Here is a 16,354-nt window from a genome sequence, read left to right as displayed (position 1 = left end):
CAGCTTTTCTTTTCTCATCTATGGTCCATGTTTCTCTGTTGCTTAATAAAGTTGTGTTGTAAAATAGAAAGTTGAAACACACTTACCAACCCTGAAACAAACAGAATAAAAGCCAATGCATAAATCATGAAACAAAGCGACAATAATGTTAACGGAAACAGCAATTGCAGAAGTGGAGCGATAAAACGGGATTAACACAGATTTCTCTTCATTGTACAAGCACGTCCACATACTTTTGGCTACTCCATATGACAGTGAACCAGAGCCGTGCCTCAGCTGGCTGTGTCCTATCTACATGGCTCTGGTCTGAGCAGTGGTGGCATGAAGGTTAAAGTAGCGAGCCAGGAGGTCGCCGGTGGGGAAAGTCAAAGAGCAGCGCTTGTCTCTCCCTCATTACCACCACTGAGGTGCCCTTGAGCAAGGCCCTTAACCTTAAAGGCTCCAGTGGAGCTGCTCAGTGGCAGCAGATCAGACTGTGGTAGTACTGGGCAGCTTCCAGGTATGAATGTGATCAGATCAGACTGTGGTAGTACTGGGCAGCTTCCAGTATGAATGTGATCAGATCAGACTGTGGTAGTACTGGGCAGCTTCCGGTTATGATTGTGATCAGGTATTAATGTAGTCAGATCAGACTGTGGTAGTACTGGGCAGCTTCCAGTATGAATGTGATCAGATCAGACTGTGGTAGTACTGGGCAGCTTCCAGTATGAATGTGGTCAGATCAGACTGTGGTAGTATTGGGCAGCTTCCGGTTATGATTGTGATCAGGTATTAATGTGATCAGATCAGACTGTGGTAGTACTGGCCAGCTTCCAGTATGAATGTGATCAGATTAGACTGTGGTAGTACTGGGCAGCCTCCAGGTATGAATGTGATCAGATCAGACTGTGGTAGTACTGGCCAGCTTCCAGTATGAATGTGATCAGATTAGACTGTGGTAGTACTGGGCAGCCTCCAGGTATGAATGTGGAACTGTGGGAATGTGACAGGTCGTCGTTGCAAATGAGAATTTGTTCTCAATCGACATACCTGGATAAATAAAAGTTAAAAAATAAATATCACACAAGAAGGAGACGGGACAACAATAGCATTCATAAAAAAGAAATTGGTTTTATATAAAACAGTAAAAGTCATTCACCTGAACATACAGTCACAACGTATGCTGCCCTTACTGTAAAAGGCAAAGGGTGACATGTCTCTGACTAAACTGACTGAAGCGAGGCTGATAGCCTCCATCCATTTTTCACCAAGGGATGGCTGTAAAACCGCAAAAAGGAAACTGGGAATCTTCTCATGAGTTTCTCAGGGTGTTTACATTTAACCAAACGCCGCATTTAAGAACAATATTCTTTCTCCAACCGACACGTTTGTATGTTTATGTTTTAGACATTGTGAAAAAAAAGGTTAATCAAAAAATAAGTTAAAGTTAAAACACTTTCAAATGTAAAAACATTCCCATTTTCCATGTTCCAGAACATTCAAGATGATAGGAAACCCGTGACAATGACAAAACCATATCAACATTTTAAAACAAACTTGAGATCCAGTGAACAGCAGCTGCAGTCCGGATGTATGCTGACCCCCACGTTGTCTTCATCACCACTTGAATCTTCTGTACGTTTTGGGTTTTTCTGAACGGAGGGGAAAAGAATCACAAAAGGAAACAAGCAAGTGAATTAATGTGTGAACATTACAGAAATGACTGGCTATATTAGCCCATATGCACAGACAGATAGGAGACTTCTTCTAAACGAGGGAACACTTCCACCTTTGTGTGAATACCTGCAGAACAGGGACATGGAAGTAGTTCTTTTGGAGATTATGGTGAACTAGTGTGTGTTGTAGCAGTGTTTTGCCATTGAGAACGAGCTAGAATGCTAACACTAGCATGCTAGCATGTGGAAGCACCAGAGACACAAAATAACACCCCAAATCCCATAAAATTTTTATAATATGGGCACTTTAAATTTCCCCTTGGGGATCAATAAAGTAAGTAAGTCTTACAGTCCCTCCAGAAAAACGCGATTATGCGATCGCATAATTCAATGCATAATCAGCCAAAGTTCATTTTTTCAAATACGCTGCACTTTTGCCGCATAAATTGCCGATTTCTGCGCAAAATATGCGGGGCTTGCATGATTTCATAATCCCGCATTTTCGTTGCAAAAAAGTCACATGTCTTAGCAGAAAGTTGAAAAATGTGGTGTTTACTTCACACAAGAGCAGCCATTTGCCCCTGTTGCCATGGGAGTGTTATGAAGTGACGTAATTACGCGACATGAACATCATCGAAAAGCTTCAAACCCCGCAATGAAGCCACGATGAAACCACAGTTTTTGCAAGTTCCTGCAATTTCATCGCATAAAATTGCATAAATATCCCGCATATTCCATTCCATTTTTTAAGAAAACGTGACGCATAATCAAGGAGTTTAGCCCGCAACAATCACAAAAAAACTCCGCATTTTTCTGGAAGGACTGGTAAGTAAGTAAGTATCTATCTATCTAAATAAGATTATTTTGGTATTTACAGTAAAATATGGTGGATGTTGAGTTGACATTAAGAGTAAAAGAAAAAAGCAATTTGAGATAAAAAAAAAAAAAAAAAAATTCATCCTGGTAAATGTTTTTGTTGCCAGAAAATAGATATATTGCCATGAAATTTGGTACAGACATCGAAGGTCTGTACCGAAGCATGCAAGCGTTGCATGGTAATTAGCAACAGTGGACATTGTACAAGCTAATGCAGAAAGTGTAAAAGAGTAAAAGTGTTCACGTGTACCTTCAGGAACAAAGTCCAGTTTGGTGAGACGGTTGATATGAGTTGTCCTAGTGGCTTCTTCCCACAAGTCACCTGAAGATAACAGAGTTTCAGTACATGAGGATTACTGCACAAAGCATTCATAAAAGACAAAGATTTATCCTCATTATTATTATTTCTACATGTACACATTGTTATTTTTTTCATTTCTTTTAATATACTCTTTTATTGGCATTACACAGGAAACACATTTCCATAAATATGTGTACATCATCCACTTATGTTTGACTTGAATTGGTCCCAAAAAAACATAGAAACAAGAACAGAGTAAAAACCAGGAACACTTCGGGAGTGATCCTTCCTTTACCATATGGTCAAAGATAAAGTCTGGCCTATGAGATGTTACGCTACACAGTTAACCCAGTTTTCTTTGTGAGAGCGTTTCTACCAGCTACCATCAATATATTCAATCAATATTTTTATTTTTTTCCATCAGTATTTCTACACATTATTGTGATTCTACTCATCAGCCACATCATTAAATTATGAATTTACAGGCACCATTTAAATAAATGCAGCTGCAGTTTTTTTAAAAAGGGAAATATTTGACATTCTGTTATGTCGTGCTGGAGGACATCAATGGAAAGTAATGTTGCTGGAGCCTGGCAGCGGGAACTGCCGTGTTATAATTTGGACGGTAACGTGTTCAAACAGAGATGTAACTGTGCTGCCGTCGACATGTCATAATGGGACATAATGTACAATAATGGGAACCATGTACTCTTATATGACTTATACTTGGGATTTGAACATTCCTAGCACCTAACTTTAACCTGTTTGTATTTTATGATCCATACTGTTGAACTGGTTTTGCATTTTATATATTGTATAATGTTTTTGGATTTGCACCTTATTGTTATCTTAGGCCTTTACATTTGCACTCTTTCCACTTTGGGTCCTATGTTGCACCCGGCGCAGAGCAGAGCCCGACCCAAGTGTCTTTGCTAGTTTAAGACCGACGCAGTTGTCAGTTTCCCATCCAGCACCCACGTCGTTTAAATAACAAATGCACCTGCGCCCATCTGTGGCCCATGGGTGTGCTGGTCTTACAGGGAGGTGTGTTCAGGTGCATTCTGGGCGTGCTGGTCTTACAGGGAGGTGTGTTCAGGTGCATTCTGGGCGTGCTGGTCTTACAGGGAGGTGTGTTCAGGTGCATTCTGGGCGTGCTGGTCTTACAGGAGGTGTGTTCAGGTGCATTCTGGGCATGCTGGTCTTACAGGGAGGTGTGTTCAGGTGCATTCTGGGCGTGCTGGTCTTACAGGGAGGTGTGTTCAGGTGCATTCTGGGCGTGCTGGTCTTACAGGGAGGTGTGTTCAGGTGCATTCTGGGCGTGCTGGTCTTACAGGGAGGTGTGTTCAGGTGCATTCTGGGCGTGCTGGTCTTACAGGGAGGTGTGTTCAGGTGCATTCTGGGTGTGCTGGTCTTACAGGGAGGTGTGTTCAGGTACATTCTGGAAGTATTGCTATCTTGAGGCAGCAGGAAGTGATCGTGCCATTGACCAACAAAAACCTGGTCTAAAGTCAATAACGCAGCATTTCATTGTTATTTTAACAGCACATTAGTAAAATGATCCTAGGCTCGTGCACAGCACGTGCACACTATGCTTGTTACACACACAAGGACGCACAGCAGCACACACACATGCAAGATACAACACACAAGATTACAAATAAAAATATTACGGTGCAAATCCTCCATCATAACAGCAATGCTCCAAGGTCCAAACGCCTGGCTTTTAAAGGGAATGGGAGATGATCTCTGATTGGTTGATTGCATGTTACACCCAAAACACACCTCTGATTAATGAAGACACTAAGTACAACCCTTTAGAACCATGCGCCCGGCGCACGGAACCTTTTTTCCGCCGTCAAACTAGCAAAAGTGGATTCGTACACGCCCTAAACGCACCTGCACCAGGCGCCTCACACTTAGATCATTAAAATAGGGTCCAGTGTGTTGCAACTGCAGCACATCAATTTTCCACGAGGTAAAAAACTAAAGTTTTATCTCATCTCTAAATAGAGACATTTAAGGCACATAACAAGCACCCACAGGAATATGGTTCACAGCTATGGAAAAGCAGAATCCAATCTGTCTGTCTTTTCAGGGCTAAGTTTCATCTACTGTGAGTGTAAATGTTCTTATTTTGTAATAGTTTTTCTGTTTTTTAATCTCCTCTTCAAGTACATGTTGGGGAATAAAGGAAGGTTGTAGGAGGGATTTACCTGAGACATGTATGTTCTCATTGGTTCTGGCTTTGAGTGACGGCTTGTTAGTTCTTCTGTAAGAGGACGAGAGGGAGGGTCCCGCCTCGTAACTGGTGAAATCCACCTCCACCTGACGATGACGGCGGGACTTGGAGGCCTGAGAGACAAATTTATACAAAGATTATTTTTTTTTGCATTTAGCATCTTGACTACATTTAGCATAATACACGATCCTCCAATGGATAGGGCCGGGTATCGTTCAAAATGTTTCGATACAGCTACCGATACCAATACCGTGACGTTGATACCGGTTCCTAAATGATACTTTTTTGATACCAATTTTATAAAAACCAAAAGAAATGACAACATTAAACATAATGGCACAAACCTTTTTCTTTTTTTTTCTACGTGAGCCGCTGTTGACAAGATTTACTTCTTGGGTATTGACATTGGGTATTTAATGACGAGGCATTTTTCGATACTCGATACTTTAGAGCAATTCGGTCGGTGCCTAAAAAGTACTGAATTCGATACCCAGCCCTACCAGTGGAAATGTTCATTTGTTACATATTAAAAAAAATAGTATAATGTACAAACCTCTGCTGCCTCTCCGTAAGCCTTGGATTTGATGGAGGAGATGAGCTGGGCTCTTTTAGAGCACTGTGGACAAAGAGCATGCAGTCAGTCAACAGCGCCGCCCTCTGGACAAAGTTATTATTACAGCTTAAGAAGAGGTAAAAGGGGAAAGTCCCTTCAGTTTGAGCATCTCCTAGAAAGGCCTTCAGTAAGTGTAATGTGGCATAACTCACCTCCTGCTGAGAGGACGTTCCCTCACCGCTGTCTTCATCTTCATGTCCACCAGCCCCTCCCTAACAAGCCAAGACACATCGTCTCATCACATCAGCACTAGTCTATATTGTCGACGTTTCATTTCCGGGATATTTTGCAAATGTTGGTTTAAAGAAATGCCAATAAGCCAGAGGACATTTTTCTCCCACCCCGGAATGCTATGTGCCCTCCTCCACAGCGCCGTGGAGGAGGGTCTGGCAATGCAAGACTACATCAACAGTGGAAAAAGGGACCATAACGTATCAACGTAAAACAAATGTAAAAACCAATAAAATAACCACATTCATCACTTTATATTGATGAATGATATTTTTGAACAAACTGAACTGTAAAAAGTCTAACCTTCCTTTGTTGCCACTTGTAGAAGTCCACCACAGTACTGCGCAGCTCAGGGACCAGCTCTTTGCGGATCAGGTTGATGGACGGATCCGCCTGCAGACATGCGGAAGTCTTCAGCTTTCCATAGAGATCATCAACGTTGGACAATTCCTGCAAAAAGACAAACACAATAGGGCTGCTCGATAGTAGAAAAAAAAAAATCATAATCATGATTATTTTGGTCTATATTGAAATGACGACTTTGCACGAGCACAATCCAAAATCCAAATGTATTTTTAAGGCACATTTAAAAACAACAACAACAACAACAGTTGACCAAAGTGCTGTACAATCAGAAAAAACAAACACATAGGAAGAACACAAAAACAACCGAAAGACAACAGTTTAACAGCAAAATGACAATAATGAATAGAAAGGCAACTATTCTAATGTAGTGCTGTCAAACGATTATTTAATCGTGATTAATCACATTAATGTCATAGTTAACTTGCAATTCATCGCACATTTTTCTCTATTCTAAATGTCCCTTGATTTCTTTTTGTCCCATTATTTTTTCTCATTTTAATGATCTTATCAACATGATACGATACTTTTAAAACGGTGCCTGAACCGAAAGATTTATTTATTTATATATAAATCTATCTATATATATTAAAAAACAAGCACCTTGTTCAATTGTATTTGTCTGTTCAAAAATATAAAACAATAAAAAGTTGATCTAAAAAAAAAAAAAAAAAGGAGCACAAAACGGCAAAAACAACCACTGGATGTGAAAAGGGTATTTTACAATAACTTTGAATGCACCACGAGGCTGGCGAGGCGAGGCTGAGTCTGTTTTTCAGACAACGGCAGCTACAGTCTGGTGTTAGAATCCTCTACGGTGAAATACAGTCACACTTTACACCGTTTAGCTGTCAGCATTTTACCGGGTTTACTCCAGCTGCTAGCTAACAGTAGGTTAATGTTAGCTGCTGCTAAGTGTAGTGTTAACTAGCGTCCCGTGCGGTGATGTTTCTGTTCCTCCTAACGTCCGTTTTCGGAGCATCAGAGAGAAGCGCAGGCATTTAAGTGGCACCTAAATAAGGCACTGAAATCCGCGTTGCTATTCGGTAGATAATGGTCGTTAAGGCACCGGTGCCGTGTTAGCACCGGGTCTCGGACCCCCCCCAAATAAAAACTCTTCGGATCTACACGATTCACGTGGATGACATTTTCCCATTTAAAACGGCGATTTTGCAGGTATGTACTACTCTTTGGCCGGCTCGTACAGTATGTGCAGCGTGCCTGTTGTTTTGTTTCCGGTCTAGCTAGATCCGGTGGGGTGTTGTAGTTTTTCTAACGTTACTAGTTGTTGCAACAGTTAGCGTTAATAACGCGTTTAACTGACAGCACTAGTTAAAAGCCTAGGAATAAAAATATGTTTTAAAGCTATAGTGTGTAGTTTCTGCCGCCCCCATGAGGAATTCTAAGTAATGACAACAACACTTCCGGGGCATCCACATGATGCAAGCCTTCCGTGATCACACACAGCCCCCCTCCCCCACACAGTTGCTAGTAGCCAAGGAGGACACATGATGGACTCTTCAGAAGAGGTCATTATCGTCACTCGAGTTTCTGCGCGGGAAAGTCTCCGGACGCCACCATCTTCTGAACATAGTCCTACTGAGAAATCCAGAGAGAGCTGTGTGGAGCTGATAGTCTTAATTAGCTTTGCAGCAACTCTTTTGGCAACGGCTGGAATGTAACAGACGTTCATTAATATCAAAAAGTTAGGCACTAAAGCTTTAAAACGGGATTTGAAAACAGGCAGTGTAGGGGCCAACCTAATATGTAGAGGCAACTTATTCCAGAGTTTGGGGGCTACTACTGCAAAGGCACATTCTCCCGTTCTTCAGCCTTGACCTCTGGACCACAAGGAACAACTGGTCAGCTGACCTATGCGTATGGCCGGAAAATAAGATCGTTAGGAGCCCTAAAACACAACGCACTTAACTTGATCCTTTTAATGATCTACTCTGAAAGTGTTGGAGTGGCGGGGGTGCTCTGCTCACCTCCAGCAGCTCGATGTTGATCAGCTCCTGTGGACGAGACGCTCGCTCCATGAACGCCTCGCACAGCGCCGCCCGCTCCATCTTCCTCTTCTTGTTGAAGACCAGCTGGCAGGAGAGGAAGAGGCATAGGGAGAAGCACAAAGACGAGAGATTATGTGACATCATTTCTTAGAATAAGTGTATCAATCAGCCATGTCTAAGCCAAAGTCCAACTAGTCTAGATTTGATTCCAGTTTCTAAAATGTGAGGATTTTTCGGCATTAAGTACGTTTACTTTTAGTACTTTAGTATTTTTAGTACATCTTCCTGACGATACTTACAGACTATCACTTAAGTAACATTTTAAATGCAGGACTTTTACTTGCAACAGAGTATTTTTATAGTGTGGTATTAGTAATTTTACTTAAAGTGACTATATGTAACTTAGAAATGTTTCTGAAACTGTGTAATGTTCCATCTGATGATCATTAATGACCTGTAACAGCAGAACTCTATTATAGTTTTTATTAACGCCTCTGCCCCGGTCCGATTTTTCCACGCAAAGTCAGAAAATGATTTATGGCAGGTAGACGGCGCTACAGTCACACATTCTGAAGGGTCACAGATTTCTTTGTAACACCGGAAAAGCCTGTGTTAGTGTATCCAGCCTTTTGAGCCAGGTAAAAGGTAGCAGGAGATGTCTGTATATAGGCCTGATTGTATTTTAATGTTATTCTAGAAGTTATCTGCTGTAGTTATGGCTGATACTGGGGCAGGACCATCACAGGAAAGAAGAACATTTAACCAAGAACAACTAAAAGATAAAAGGGAAAAAAAAGACAACGGGCGGAACCGAGTCAATCTCGGCCGGGCTTTTAACAGATGGAGACAATTACGGGATTGTAAAGGATTCAAAAATGTCCCCGAATTTGCCCTCAGGTATGTAATATGTCCATTTCATTCATAAAATAACTTAACGTCAGTAGCTGACATTAAATGACATCCCCCTTCCTTTTAGCGCCTGGTTTTTATTCCTTTCAGTCCGTGTTTGTGTTGGCCTATTATTTTCTTTTCCCTTGTCCCCCTGTAGTTGTGTGAAGTGTCCGTGGGTTTCATGAAATGCTCCACATACAGTGGCACTCATAAGTTTATGAACACATGCTAAAGTTGATTAAAAAAAAATCATCTTTATGAAATTGATCTTAATGCCTTAATTTTAAAAAATGAGGAAAAATCCAACCTTTAAGGACACCAATTTTCTTTGTGAATGAATAATGTATCATAAATAAATAAATGTTCTTCCTTAAAATATAGGGGGCATAAGTCAGTACAGCCCCATGTTAGATTCCCATAAAGGCAGGCAGACTTTTATTTTGAAAGGCCAGTTATTTCATGGATCCAGGATACTATGCATCCTGATAAAGTTCCCTTGGTCCCCCATCATCACATACCCTTCACCATACCCCCCCATCATCACATACCCTTCACCATACCCCCACATCATCACATCCCCTTCACCATACCCCCACATCATCACATACCCTTCACCATACCCCCCATCATCACATACCCTTCACCATACCCCCCCATCATCACATCCCCTTCACCATACCCCCACATCATCACATACCCTTCACCATACCCCCTCATCATCATATCCCCTTCACCATACCCCCCCATCATCACATACCCTTCACCATACCCCCCCATCATCACATACCCTTCACCATACCCCCACATCATCACATACCCTTCACCATACCCCCACATCATCACATACCCTTCACCATACCCCCCATCATCACATCCCCTTCACCATACCCCCCCCATCATCACATCCCCATCACCATACCCCCCTCATCATCACATCTCCTTCACCATACCCTCCCCTCATCATCACATCTCCCCTTCACATATCACATACCCCCATCATCACATCTCCTTCTTCACCATACCTAGAGATTAACATGGGGTACTTTCCATAAGATCATCTCTCAATGCAAATCAAACCAGCTATTAGGCTAACTGAAATATAACCATGTTAATCTCTAGGTATGGTGAAGGGTATGTGATGATGTGGGGGGTATGGTGAAGGGTATGTGATGATGTGGGGGGGGTATGGTGAAGGGTATGTGATGATGTGGGGGGGGTATGGTGAAGGGTATGTGATGATGGGGGGGTATTTTAATTCCAAAGGCCAAGGGAACTTTAAGTAAAGGATCTGAATACTTCTTCCACCACTGGACTCCAGACTCTGGGTCAGGACTCACCTTGTATAAAGGGCCTCTCAATCACTGAATCTCCACAGTACACACTTAACATTCCTACATGAAATGATATTTAGGGGTATTAAGTGACTATCCAATGGGACTGTGTGTGTTGATGTAAGGCAGGCAGCTCACCACAGTGGGCATGGCGGTGAAGTTGAAAGCTTTGCGGTGCATCAGCTGTCGGAGGATGTAAATGACGTCGAGGTGCTGAGCGTCCACGGCGTCCTTCTCAAACTTCTTCACGTCGTCCCAGTTCTTCAGCGCCAGACGGATCTGCAGACACACACACACACACACACGACTGACTATTTGAACACATTAATGCACACAGGCAACTATTAACATCTCTTGTCTTGTAGGCACTGTTTTTCTTTATTTTGTTACGTTGTTGTTGCTCTGTTGACGTTTTTTTGTCTTCCGTCTTGCATCATATAAGAAAATTAAAATAAAAAGCCGAGGTGCTGTGTTCCTGACCTGCTCTGGGGGCGAGGCGTTCTGACACTGATACAGGCTGTACAGCAGGTAGAGTCCTCCCACTCTGATCTGGAAGCTGAACGGAGGCAGGAAGAAGCTGTAGGCCGTGTCCAGAATCAGACGGCTGAACGCCCGCTTCTCATGATTCACTGTGCCGCTGCAAAACAATCACAGCAGCGCGTTAAATACTGAAAACGTCAAATTCAGAAGAACGATACAGAAGATTGCACCGCGTTTTAAACAGGAACTGTCACTGAGATTATTCCGGCTCATAATTAACAGCTCAGTAGGCGACCTGTTTATTTACGTTCTCATAATTATGTGTATTTTCTCAAATACGTACCACTTGTAACAAGTATTAGTATTATGAGAAACATCCAAGCAAATATAACCTAATACGGTGTATTTATTATGACAAAAAAGATAACAAGAAAATTTTAATGATGAAAAAAGCAGTAATACTAACAATACAGTGTAGAAATACGCAGTTACACGGTAAAGTAGTGTATTCAAAATGTAACTGAAAGTAGAGCTGGGCAATATATCAATAGTATATTGATATCGTGATATGAGACTAGATTTCGTCTTAGATTTTGGGTATTGTGATATGACATGTTGTCTTTTCCTGGTATAAAAGGCTGCGTTACAGTAGAGTGATGTACTTTTCTGACCTTACCAGACTGTTCTAGCTGTTCTATTGTTTTTACCTTTACCCACTCAGTCATTATATCTACATTACTGATGATTATTTATCTTAAATCTCATTGTGAAGATATTTTTTATAAGTACCAATTGTCAACCCTAGAATATCGCCACAATATCGACATCGAGATATTAGGACAAGAACATCGTGATATCTGATTTTCTCCTTATCGCCCAGCCCTAACTGAAAGTACAAAAGTATTAGCACCAAAATATACCTTAAGCAGCAAAAGTAAAAGTACTCATTATGCAGAATGGCATGTTTCAGAATAATATATAATGTATTGTATAATAGGGTTGGTATTATAATAATTGATGCATTAATGTGTTCATCGATTTAATTAATCTGAATTTATATACTACTGGGTGGCTCATTCTATAATAATGCATCCTCATTTATTAGCTGATTATATTTCGATTTAAATTTTCTGAATCCGAAAAGTAACTAAAGCTGTAACAGATGAAAGTAGTGGAGTAAAAATACAATATGTCCCCCTGAGATGTAGCTAGTGGAGTAGAAGTAGAAAGAAATCCTTAAATTAGGTAAAGTGCCTCACAATTGTACTTAAGTACAGTGTACTTTAGTAAACAATAAAGTGATATTTTTTGAGGGGGGTCAAACGTACTAGAAAATCTGTGAGAAATTCATTTCCCTCCATATTTTGGAGAAAATCTCGAAGCGAACGGAGTCGGTGGTCTGGAAGCGGCCTAGCAGCTCCTCGCAGTCGGACTTGACTTGTTTCCGACAGAAGTCCATCCCGCTGCTGACCGTTCCAACCTGTGAGACGTATTATTACGGATCACAGGTCATCCCAGTCCTACTAGGAAACGCTTCTGGTTGAGCTACAAACATGAAAACAAAGTGACACGTCCAGAATGTAAACACACGACTCACCAACGACCGTCGAAGGTTTAGTGCGTCATCAGTACGACATCTTCGCCATGCTTTCGTGATGCCTTCGGGTACTAGTACTTTCAATTATAACGCTGTGTTTTGGAGAGACTAGAGAAATGTGTTTATAACCAGACCGGACACTCCATAACAACTATGCCTAAAGACAGCACTGCTAAATTCGAATTAAACCTTACATCATGGTTAGTTACATGACAAATCTTATACGTGTAGTAGGTACGTAAGGCAAGTTTTCTCTACGTCATTCCAAGATCTTAACATTTGTCTGGTTGATTTCAATGTGTGCATTGATACATTAACACTGTGAACGCAAACTTATACACTTTTTACAATACAAATATTGTAAAAAGAAAAATAATAAATAAAAAAAAGATGTATTTTCTGTAGCCCCTGATTAAGTTATATTGACTCATTGATGTCATGGTTTATTTATTATGTTTAAATACCTTGTGTCTTTTTTTATTTACTTTTTCATACATCATTTGATTGATATGCATTTTCTTTTTTTTTATACCATGGGTGTATTATTACCATAAGTAGGCTAATATGTCAGAAGTTTACTTTGACGTTTTTCGAGTTCAGGAAGTGTCCCTGAACGCACCAGCCGGATATGCGTGACTCAAGTCCAATGCTCAAGTCCTGCGGAAGTAAACAATCCCCAGCTGACGTGGAACTGCAGACTCTCACCAACCAGCTGGACAAACTGGGAGTGAATCCACTGGTTTAGAGGAACATTTGTCGCTCCAGTTAAATATTAATTAAATGGGCTCTGCTGGTGTCGTCTAAACTCCCGGGATAAACTAACGGCCCTCGTTAAGAGACGGAAAACTCCGAAATAAAAATGGCGGCAGCGGAGGAGGCCAGCAGACCGTTCGCCGGACTGTCAGACGTCTCCATCTCGGAGGACATCCCGGTGGAGGGAGACATCTCTGTGCCCGTCGGCCCGTCCACCAGGCGGGACGAGGAGTTCTCCACGCTGGACGAGCCCGTGAAGGAGACCATCCTGCGGGACCTGCGGGCGGTGGGGAACAAGTTCATCCACGTCCTGTACCCGAAGCGGAGCACGGCTCTGCTGCGGGACTGGGACCTGTGGGGCCCGCTGCTGCTCTGCGTCACGCTGGCTCTGCTGCTGCAGGGCGGCGCCGCGGACAGCGACGACCAGGGGGGGCCGCAGTTCGCTGAGGTAACGCCTAGTGATCAGTGGCGGGAAACAACTTAGTAACGTTACATTTACTCAAGTACTGTCGTACGATTTCAAGGTACTTGTACTTTAGCATTTCCATCTAATGCTACTTTATACTTGTACTTCACTAGCTGGTAGCTACATCTCAGAGGCAGGGCCAGATTAACACTGAACACTGTCGCCCTGGGCGACAACATTTATGGGCCCCACCCGGAAAACTAAATTGCATTTTAACAATAACTATCTTATGAAGTGCATTCAAAAGAAATTGAGTAGATGCATCAATGTTCAATATTATATCAATATTTGTTGGAAAAAAGAGTTTATATAGTACTCCATATAGTATATACCACTATACCACAACCAATATACTATCAGCCATTATGAGCAGGGAATTATTGCTTGTAGTAAACAAAAAAATAATCCATATTGTGGCTCCCTAACTGTATAGGCATATTTAACAAATATAGGCCAACTTTTTCCAATAAGGCACAGTAATGTTATGGCTCGATTTAATGTAGTTAGTCAGAGGTAAATATGTAGATGTACTTTTTACTCTACTACATTTGTCTGGCAGCTTGACTTACTTTTCAGATGCCAGTAGATTAAACTACTCAACAGCATATAAAGTTATGAGTTAAAATGACCACTATCTTAAACATCTATTATTATTATTATTATTATTATTATTATTATTTAGTATTATAATCCAGAAAATGATAGGTGTTTATTTTCATTTTTTTAATCTGTCCCCATATTCAGTGATAATGCTTGTTTGGTAATTTCACTAAGGTGGCTCCTCCTCAGGGCTGCAGCTAAAGACTAGTGTCTGAATGAATTCATTAGAATCAGAAAAGGACTTATTACCAAGTAAGTAACACTTCCAAGAATTAGCTTTGGTATCTCTTTCCTGCATTAGGACCTTATCTGGGGGCACTGTCTTTTAGAGGATATCTGCTTATTGATCTGGTCTGATTAATTATGTAGCTTATATAAAGATAGTATATGTATCCACGACGTTCCACTTCAGGGACTGCTTCATTGCCCCTGTAAATTCCACCATATGTCCGTCTTTGTGTTGGTGTTCTAACCTCTGGCTGATTTGTGAGGACTATGGTTAACTGCTCCTCAGATCTCTGCAGGGTAAATCCAGACAGCTAGCTAGACTATCTGTCCAATCTGAGTTTTCTGTTGCACGACTAAAACTACTTTTACCGCCCAAGACGACTGTGATTGGTTTAAAGAAATGCCAATAAACCAGAGCACATATTTCTCCCGTCCCAGAATGCTGTGTGGACTAACCAGACCCTCCTCCGCAGCGCTGTGGAGGAAGGTCTGGCAATGCGAAACTTGATATAAAGCTAAATCTTTTCGCCCCAGGTCTTCGTCATCATTTGGTTCGGCTCCATCATCATCACCCTCAACTCCAAGCTGCTGGGCGGCACCATCTCCTTCTTCCAGAGCCTGTGTGTGTTGGGCTACTGCATCCTGCCTCTGACGGTGGCCATGGCCGTGTGCCGGATCGTCCTGGTCGGCGGCTCGGGGACGGTCAGCTTCGCTGTGCGGCTGGTGGTGGTGACGGCGTCCTTCGGCTGGTCCACCTTCGCCTCCACGGCCTTCCTCGCCGACAGCCAGCCTGCCGAGCGCAAGGCGCTGGTGGTGTACCCGGTGTTCCTTTTCTACTTCGTGATTGGGTGGATGATCCTGACGTTCTCGCCGTCACAGTAGAAGAGAGAAACCAAAAAAATGAAGTGTTTGTTAAAGTGACAGCGACGAGGGGATGTTCGTGAAGTGGAAGAACTCAAACAAACACCGGTGTCGGCCTTGGAACGAAGATGAATGACTACTGAAGTGACTGGGAGTGTTTCCAGGCCTCTGGGACACCAACATAATTCCTTTTCAGGCGAAGCTCGTACTCCCATTCAGAGAAGTCCGGTGGACACTGTGCTGCAGATGGAGAGTTATAAAAAGCTGATGATTGTGTTCACATTCATGAGCTGTGTAGAAATAAAGTCCATAGGCTTGTATGGAGGAATGCTCTATGAATGTTTGAACTAGCAGGGCTACAAATTCTTTTCTTCCTGGTTCTCTCTGGGCGTGTTGGAAACCTCATACTGTCTTAACACTGACGCTGTTTCAGAAATCGACCTGACGGCTCATTTTCACTCTACATTCGTCTTTTTTTCTTTCTTTTTTTTTTTAGACATTAGCAGATGCTTTCATGCACCTTGACTGGGAATCTTGACTGGTGAGTGTAGTTTTCGGCTCTAGTAGTCCTTTTTCGTCATGTTTTGTATTTTGGAGGGTAATTTTTGTTTGCATGAGAGAGAGAGAGAGATTGAGATTGAGATTAGGAATGACATGCAGCAAAGTCTCCTGCCGGATTTGAACAGGGAACGTTACGGTTCATGGCTCGGCTCCCAGAGCACTGTTATGGCTGTACAATAAATATGAAGCTACAGCTAGTTAGCTTAGCTTAGCATAACGACTGGAAAAGGAGGAGGGCGGGGGGGCAGCCAGCCTGGCTCTGTCCAACTGTAACAAAATCCACCTACCGACACCTCTAA

General features: G+C 42.1%; 2 protein-coding genes across 2 annotated transcripts; one reads left to right on the top strand and one right to left on the bottom strand.

Moving 5' to 3' along the window:
- Positions 1 to 1,085: 1,085 nt before the first annotated feature.
- On the bottom strand, positions 1,086 to 12,734 carry snapc1b (small nuclear RNA activating complex, polypeptide 1b). Its single transcript, XM_078277053.1, has 11 exons — positions 12,587 to 12,734; positions 12,318 to 12,469; positions 10,990 to 11,146; positions 10,648 to 10,788; positions 8,267 to 8,371; positions 6,219 to 6,365; positions 5,837 to 5,896; positions 5,625 to 5,687; positions 5,046 to 5,184; positions 2,782 to 2,853; positions 1,086 to 1,631 (listed from the first exon to the last, which is right to left on the bottom strand). Exons 2-11 carry the CDS (start codon positions 12,446 to 12,448, stop codon positions 1,597 to 1,599), a joined length of 1,050 nt encoding a protein of 349 aa, XP_078133179.1. The 5' UTR covers positions 12,449 to 12,469; positions 12,587 to 12,734; the 3' UTR covers positions 1,086 to 1,596.
- Positions 12,735 to 13,216: 482 nt separating this feature from the next.
- yipf6 (Yip1 domain family, member 6) lies at positions 13,217 to 15,569 on the top strand. Its single transcript, XM_078277052.1, has 2 exons — positions 13,217 to 13,787; positions 15,168 to 15,569. The coding sequence occupies exons 1-2, from the start codon at positions 13,446 to 13,448 to the stop codon at positions 15,513 to 15,515; spliced, it is 690 nt and encodes a 229-aa protein (XP_078133178.1). The 5' UTR covers positions 13,217 to 13,445; the 3' UTR covers positions 15,516 to 15,569.
- Positions 15,570 to 16,354: the final 785 nt, after the last annotated feature.

The sequence above is a fragment of the Sander vitreus genome, chromosome 20 (assembly GCF_031162955.1).
Source record: "Sander vitreus isolate 19-12246 chromosome 20, sanVit1, whole genome shotgun sequence".
NCBI lineage: Eukaryota > Metazoa > Chordata > Actinopteri > Perciformes > Percidae > Sander > Sander vitreus.
The sequence above is the reverse complement of the archived record's forward strand: the minus strand, read 5'-3'. Positions and strand labels throughout refer to the sequence as shown.

What these genes read in the sequence shown, in the direction of transcription:
- snapc1b (XM_078277053.1), bottom strand. Translation starts at nt 12,448, where the DNA reads ATGGACTTCTGTCGGAAACAAGTCAAGTCCGACTGCGAGGAGCTGCTA. An exon ending in CTTACGGAGAGGCAGCAGAG is followed by an intron (nt 5,185 to 5,624) that starts GTTTGTACATTA and finishes TTTGTCTCTCAG; the next exon opens with GCCTCCAAGTCCCGCCGTCA. An exon ending in ACTGGACTTTGTTCCTGAAG is followed by an intron (nt 1,632 to 2,781) that starts GTACACGTGAAC and finishes CCCTCCGTTCAG; the next exon opens with AAAAACCCAAAACGTACAGA.
- yipf6 (XM_078277052.1), top strand. Translation starts at nt 13,446, where the DNA reads ATGGCGGCAGCGGAGGAGGCCAGCAGACCGTTCGCCGGACTGTCAGAC. An exon ending in GGGGGCCGCAGTTCGCTGAG is followed by an intron (nt 13,788 to 15,167) that starts GTAACGCCTAGT and finishes TTTTCGCCCCAG; the next exon opens with GTCTTCGTCATCATTTGGTT.